At 47.8% G+C, this 7,725-nt stretch overlaps 2 protein-coding genes across 2 annotated transcripts in view; both read left to right on the top strand.

Moving 5' to 3' along the window:
• On the top strand, window positions 1–822 carry LOC135829201 (uncharacterized). Its single transcript, XM_065341608.1, has one exon. The coding sequence runs from the start codon at window positions 1–3 to the stop codon at window positions 820–822; it is 822 nt and encodes a 273-aa protein (XP_065197680.1).
• A 4,168-nt stretch (window positions 823–4,990) lies between these two features.
• Window positions 4,991–7,725, top strand: part of LOC135829710 (uncharacterized) — a 9,924-nt gene continuing 7,189 nt past the window's right edge. The window contains exon 1 of the mRNA XM_065342102.1: window positions 4,991–5,454. Coding sequence (XP_065198174.1) covers window positions 5,367–5,454 — 88 coding nt within the window. The 5' untranslated portion in view covers window positions 4,991–5,366. The remainder of the gene's footprint in view (window positions 5,455–7,725) is intronic.

The raw sequence follows: 7,725 nt of genomic DNA, 5'->3' as shown, positions 1-7,725 counted from the left end.
ATGACGGCGACACGGCCACCTCGCTTTGTATATGTCTACCTGCATGGACTGTTCAGCGGACCGCACTCGCACAAGGCCCTGGCGCTCGGCGAGTATTTCCGTCAGCAGCCGTGGCGCGGGCAAGCCGCCGGGACCCATCTGCACATACCCAGTCTGAACCATGCCGACGCCACGCCGATGAACGTCACAGAGGCGTTGCACGCTCTGCACGGCTTCTACATGGGACAGAACACAAAGCTGCCGACTCCGGCTTCGCATCAGACCGGTCACAGTGGAGCGGAGCGCGTAACCAATGTGAAGCTGCGTATTGTCGGCTCAAGTTATGGTGGCTATCTGGCGGCGCGGTTTGCACAAGTCCACGGCGGCTGTGTAGATAGTTTAATCCTTCTCTGTCCGGCCTTTAAGCTGCATGTCCGCCTGCGTCAGATGATCAGAGACAAGGATTGGGAGTTGTTGGAACAGAATCAGTACAGAATGCCGACGAGAACACGACCCGTGGGAGCCGCGGCCAGTGCAAGCGGATGGTACTCGGCAGTGCTGCCGCGTTCGTTCATCGAGGACTTTGAACAGCAGCCGGTCTTCCCCGTCCCTGCCTGTACTACTTACATCATACACGGCTCGCGTGATGATGTCATCCTACCCAGGTGGGTAATGCAGTACGCAGACGAACACAAGAAGAGATTCGGTTTGCTCGACGGCGACAATGCTGGCCATTCGCGGCAAAGATTTCAACTGGAGATGGTGGATGATGTGCATGATCTGACGGCAGCATCAACACTGGACAAGATACGCTCAGTGATCTCTGACGTGTGGGCAGGTTAATGTTTTGCTTGCATGTTTTATTTCATTGCCCATCTGCGCCTTGATCTGTAGAGGGTGGTGGAGTTCTTGCCGATGTGGAAAACTCGGCCTCCAGCCGTGTCTCACGTGAACTGTGCATATTTTCCCATTGCCATTGTGACAAAGGCAGTAACTGGTCTATACTGCAGGGGACTAGTGCATGCCCAACACGGCATGACCCATAGCACCCATTCATGCTGCACTCTGCATTACGTTGATTCCTGTACTAGGCTGTAGTCCTGCTTCATGCACCATTCCCCATCCCGACCTTTTTGATCACCAGGTATAAGATTTCCCTCGCTCTGTTCAGCTTCTCTTCTTTGAACAGCTGTGTTTCCCGGCATCTGTCACCCCCAATTGCGCGCCCTACAATAGGGCTTGAAAGTGCTACGTCACAGCATAGCAACAATTTCAAAAATTCAAAAACTGGATCCACTTGGATCCAGTTTTTGTATGGATCCTAGCACATTTCAAGCGGTCTTACCCACAGCATGGTGATGTAGCCAGTGAAACTGACTGATTTGGCTACTGGGGGCGGGGTTACAACTGGTGGCGAAATAAAAGTCACACCTGCATGCGACATGAGTGGGTTGCTATGCACCCACATACTTAGGCAATAGCAAAGTCACACCTTAGTGGATCCAAAAATAGAAATCTGATGTCAACTTACTACTCCCTGGCCGTTTTGACGTCATCACTTTCAAGCCCTATTCACCTTCCTTATCCTACACAGTTTTAGATGTCATTCGTGTTGCCTAACTGTTGCTCGCTCCTTAAATCCATTCTTCCTCCCACACTGTTTCTAGTCCTGTTGTCCTACTGATTTCCTTGCCCTCACCCCCAGCCTAGCTGCGCTCTCTGCCCTAGATAACTGAGTTAAACTCCATGCTCTCTTTCAGTTCTGTGTGGAATTAGTAGAAAGTAAAGAGTTGTGAAGCCTAAGAGCTTGTATTCCTCCCGCTAGTGCTGTCAGCAGAGCTCAGTGTATCACTTTCTGATGTAAGTCCAAAGTACCTCAGATACGTGCAAGTTGGCAGACACTACACTGGTTTCTCACCCCACATCTTTCTGTGAGCCGGAAATGATCTTGCCTCAGATCTTATACCACTATCATCTATTCCTAAGTGACAGCTGAGCGTCTTTGTGTGCTGCATCATTTAGTTTGCGGTATAATCCACACAAGAACGAACGGAACCACTCGTATTCCTTCTGACTTAACCGGTGGTGTACAGCTCCTATTAATTTTGTGCATCTATTTCCACTTGGCTGTTTTCAAGTGGCAGCTTTTGCCTGATGAGCGGAGGAGTTTCTTGTCTGACGCAATGGCTTACTTGGGAAGATTTGTACTTTGTTGTTTGCCGCTTGACCCGGATTTGACCGTTTGAGCTTGAAGACTTTCAGCTTGGGAGGCCGCATAATTGAGTTGATTCTGTTCATTTGCTGTTCTCCCGGCACTAGTCTAGAGTTCGTCTCGAAACAATAAATTGTGCTTGGCTGTGGGCGTTTTTGCTTATCATCTGAAATGTGGAGTCTACATCGTGCATTGGCATCAAACAAAGCGGATGTCAAACTTAAATTTTGTGGAGACATGCAGCACTGATAGTGGAGTTGAGTTGCACACTCTTGGGGGTTATGCACTCTCGTGTTGTCCGCCATAATTTGTGTTCATGCAACGATCTTGTACATTCATACAAGCAGTTTTGATGATGATCATGTAACAGAGACATGATGATAGGTAGTCTGGTAATATCTGAGCGATTGGCCACAATCCATGTACATGACTGTACATCAGCAAGTCGTATATCTACAGGGAGGCAGCTGGAATGTGAAACGATGTGAGTTTTGTTCCGCCCAGGGGGTGGGGGGAGGGCTGCCCTCAGGGTAGGGCGGATATAAGCCCGCTCGCACATCGCATAGCTGGTCTAGGTCACGCTTGGGGTTAGCCCTTGGCAGATAATGCTGGCAGAAAAATTGGCAGAATTTGGTACTATTTTTGGTAAGTTTCATGCATGTTTGGTATGTGGATAAAGACATGGAGCAGAGCTCAAGGAAGTACCCGACATAATGTTTGTATGGTTCTGCCAAATCAGAATCTGCCAATTTTTCGAGCATTATCCGCCAGTGGTTACTTGAGGTCAGTAGGTCAAGGCCGCGATCACTCATGATTGTGACTTCTAGAGACATACCAGACTACACATCGCATGGAGTTTACAAATTCACGTTGGAAATGCACATCATTTCAGATAGCATGGTCTCGTACCGTCTCCATGGATACTCGACACAAAGTTTGTATTACAATCAGCAAAATGTGAGAACAACAATGGACAAAGAACACAACGGCTTTAAATGTAATCAGGGCTTGTTGTCTCCATGGATACTACGACTCCCTGATGCACACTCATATGGGTGTCAGTTGTCTGGTGATTGCCTAGCGGCATGAAGCTCAGAGCTACAACCAACCTGAACGTCCTGAGCCGAGTCTGCTATGTTCTAAGCTCTGTCGTACTCTATGACATTGAGCACTCTCTGCAGGCTGAGTGCGGCATTCAGCCCGGGGATCAACGGATGCTTTGCTGTTCTTCACTACATGTACATTGCCGCGGATCAATTCGGCCAGTCTGCGCTCCACTGAGGAGACATAACAAGGTCGAAAGAGTCCAGGAATTGAATATACAATATGAACAGGCCCGCCGGAACTGGTTTGGTTGTTCAGGTTATTACCGGACCAACGTTTCAGCCACCAACACTGACATGTTTCTTACTGTGGAGGGCATGTGTACCCCGACATACCATATCATACACAAACTGTATGAACGGCCATGATACTACCGGACCAATCAACAACTGCTTCCGGCGGTCCTGTACAGCATGTCATTCTCAATGGAGGCTGGAGTTGCAGTTACGAGCTCGTTTGTGATTGATAGAATCATTTCTGGTGTATTACTGGTGGCATAGCTTTTATAAGTTTTATTGAAACAGCCATATCGCTGACCGAGTGAAGCAGAGCATCAGGATTGGATCGGAGGAAGAAACCAAGCCGGTTATAAATATAAGTTGAATATTCAGGCTAATGGCAGTGGTGTCCGCTATGTAACATACCTGGTACTACTTGTATTGCATGTATTTTGTAGTACGTTCTGGAGGACATCGTCAAGAAGACTGGGGTCGTGGGGAATGCCCAGGCTGGGGTAGTACAAGATCTACCCAGGGAGCCCGACTGCCCCTACATATACCTCTCTATGTGTAGGGCTCCCTGCTAGTACCAAGAGTAGAAGAGTAGATCTACATGACCTGCTCTTGCTACACGTCGTAGACCTAGCCGACAGAAGAAGTTTCTCACCGTAGTGTAGTGTAGGGATGGACACCCTCCTACTACTAGTCCTAGTCCTAGCTCCTGCGCACTCTGTCTCAGCTTGCACCCGTGCGGCGCTATGGCAGTGTATGGGCTACTTATGGACGAAAGCTAGCTTGCACACGGCATGTCCATCGTCTCCGTGTTGTTCAACTTGTTGATGAGACTTGACGTCGACGAGCACCTGCTTCTTGCCCCTGCTACACGAATTATTTGTAGGCAACCGGCTAGTTTCAGCTAGCACAACATGAGGCCCGGATAGATAGCAAGCACAGGCAGCCAGTGGCCGCGTTCAGCTAGCTACCGCCATTGCTAAACTAAAACCTCTTCGCGCCTGCGAGGCGAGAGGAAGAGATAAGAATCCAGCCTCTCGCTCGGGTCGAGAGATCAAAGTGAGGCATACACTGCTACATGTATTTGCACGGGGCTGATGGGACACAAGGCGAAGAGTGCAAGACAGTGAAGGTGCTTGCGAGCATAGCCAGCATGCAGCTGTGACGGCACGGGTAGATCTACGGGTGTCCCCCACAAGACGCGCGAAATACACACCATTTGCGGGGGAGCACATACCGAATCCGGCTAGCGTTATTCGAAAGCTTTCAGTTGTCTTTCAGCATTACCATTAGTCACGCGTGCACGGTTAGTGCCAGGAAGTGATAAGACACGCACTCACGCATTGCTTACGCAAGACACATGACTGGGTCATCTGTGCTAGACTGTAGGCTGTGCATAATCATAGACTAGACTGAAAACTTGAGAAATTGAGTGGAGCGGACGTGTAGATCTACCGTGGTACTGGTGAACCGGTGGTACACACGCATCATCATTCTCATTGGTCCGTCCTGGTTTCGACAAGAATCGAGAATGACAACTAACTTTCTTACTTTACTTGACCGACTAGCTAGGGCTCAGGAGATAAGGCGTTGGCTACATCCAGGCTGTCTCGATGCAGCTGGCCGAGAATGCAGTGCCAGCTGCAAAATCCCTAGCTCCTGCTCTGCCCCAGGTGAGCTAGTGAGCAACCAAAGAAATCAAGTTTCCATTTTCACTCATGGCCGCGTGAAAAAAGCAAATAGCGTCTCCTTCTTTCGTTTTAGACACATGTAGAGGTTGTTCAGCCAGGAAGAAGGTTAGCTCTTTCGAGTAGAAGTTCTGTGCAAGGATTGCTGAAAACATGGCGGAGAGACCACCATCGCTAGCAGCGTGCTTTGGACTGGCCGCTCTTCTTGTACTGGCCACGATATCGACAGTGGAAACACAAGGTACGTTGACTGTCAAACATGATCTGGAAGTAAAAAGTATTGTTCAATATATTGATTTCAATTTTCAGCATGCTTGCAGTCTCTGGCGGGCCTTCAAGAGCAGAGGGGCATTCTGGTACTGCAACATGCAACACGTGACAGAAAGTCTTGGTGCTGTTAGCCTCATTTGTCCACCTACGATCACTTCCACTTTCCCCCTGTCTATAATGTACTCTGGCCCCTTGTTGATGTTGTATACTATATTTGAGTAGGAATCAAAAAAGGCACACGCCTAATAACTGTGGACCCACTGAAACTCCCCCCCCCCCCCTCATTTTTTTAGTCTTCCTCACTCCCTGGTGCATTGGAGTTTCATGCACTGAGGCTGAGCCCTGACCTGAAGTTGGCAGAGATACTCCAGTTTCGCTCACAGCACAACTGCCACTGCAGCCACCTCCACCTTGCAGAACCAGTTATTGAGCCTGGTGGTATCTCATTACAAGTACAAAAGTGCCCGCACTCTCACCGCAGGAGGACAGAAGAAGAAGCTTCTAGAGACACAAACACTGTCAACTATTGCCATGACTCACTGAGTGCTATGACGTAATCAACATAGTGATACTCATGTCCATGAGAGTGATGCAAATGCGTTCTGAGCTGCTCCCTCTACCCTCTCAACTAGCACTGCTATCACCTCTTTATCCTAATTGAGTAATTGTATGATTCTTCTGATGAGCTCTCTCAAAGAGAAACTTTAAAAAAGTACCCGGCCAACCAAAGAAGTCTTTACAACAGAGGTGCCAAATCTCCCGATCAGCCGGAGACTCAAATGGTGTCAATTTCTTTTTATAATAGTTTGCACACTCGAAAGAAGTATACTGATTATAAATTATTAGGGCTCAAACGGTTAGTCCGATTAACCGGTTGCAGACCGGTTACGAAGAATTAACGGTTGACCGATAAAGATAACGGTTACGCAGTAACTTTTCAGCCAATTTTTCAAGTACATGTATCAAGTCGTTGCAAAGTATGCACTTTCGCAGGCTATCGCACGCGTACGCAATTTCTGGGCTGTCAACTCGGTCATATCTGGTCTCTTCGTGTGAGAGTATGTATGAATGAGCATGCAAGGGAATATACATGTGTGCGTTGTACTGAATAGGGTACATTTTTTGAATAAGTATAGCCAAATATACGGTTAAAAAAGAGTCCGCAGGATTGCCGTGGCTTATAGCAAGAGTACATGAAAACCAGAGTGTGCAGCTTGGGGCCTTTTCTGCTATGGGTGTCTGTCACGGCGAAATTCCGTGATTACATCATATTTGGCCCAGATCTGAGGCGGGAAGTGGCGTAGTGCGTACAACTGAGCTGCAGTTGTGCAGAAAGAGACCTGCTTGAATCCTGCTTGTACGCACTACATCACTAAAATGATGTAATCACGGACTTTCGCCGTGACAGCAACCCATCCGAGCTGCACACTCTGGTTTTCATGTACTCTTGCTTATAGGTTATAACCGTTAAACCGACCTTTAGCTTAGCAGCTAACCGTTGGGGGTAAAACCGTGACCGTTTGAGCCCTATAAATTATGCACTCCTTGTCTTGAAGTGCTTCTGTTCCAATAAACCAGTTTTCTTGGCACATTAAACTCCTAAGAGTGCGAATATAAAAGTCACGAGTGTTCTGTTGTCGGAGTAAGTATTTAATGTTTCTATATCCCTCTCTCCTCTACGTGCTCTTCAGTCAAATGGCTGTTAGCCTTGGTAGCCATTACACACACCAAAATTCCAACAGCGAAGGGTTAAGGGTACTGACACTGAAAATCCTCCTGACAGCTGTTTCATATAGAATAACGGCTCATGTATTGTTGACAGGACGAATTGCACCACCACTCAACACTTCATAGGAACTACAAGGAAGTAATTGTCAGTCTGATGATTGCCTACTGGCATGGAATTGCAAGTTACAATAAAGATGCATGGTGCTGTGTGACTTGTGTGTAAGATAGCTCTGTTTGCATGAACGGCATTGAGCACTGTACTGATCCCGGCGGAGAACTCTCATTTGTAGGAAGTGCATTGTACTAGTATCATACGTACATGTAGCGGGTATGAACTGGAAATTTCAAATTTTGGTCCCTGATGATAGTAGAGCGTTTGCTCCCCACACTGGAGCTCTCGCTTTTGCGCCGGTTTGACTTGGCACTTGACAGCATGGGGAGCAAACACCTTCCTATAAGAGGTATCTACGCAGTCTATACCGTTTCATACTAAAAGTAGTGCCGGTGCTAATGC

The sequence above is a fragment of the Sycon ciliatum genome, chromosome 13 (genome assembly GCF_964019385.1).
Source record: "Sycon ciliatum chromosome 13, ocSycCili1.1, whole genome shotgun sequence".
Lineage (NCBI taxonomy): Eukaryota > Metazoa > Porifera > Calcarea > Leucosolenida > Sycettidae > Sycon > Sycon ciliatum.
This window is presented reverse-complemented; position numbering and strand designations above follow the sequence as displayed.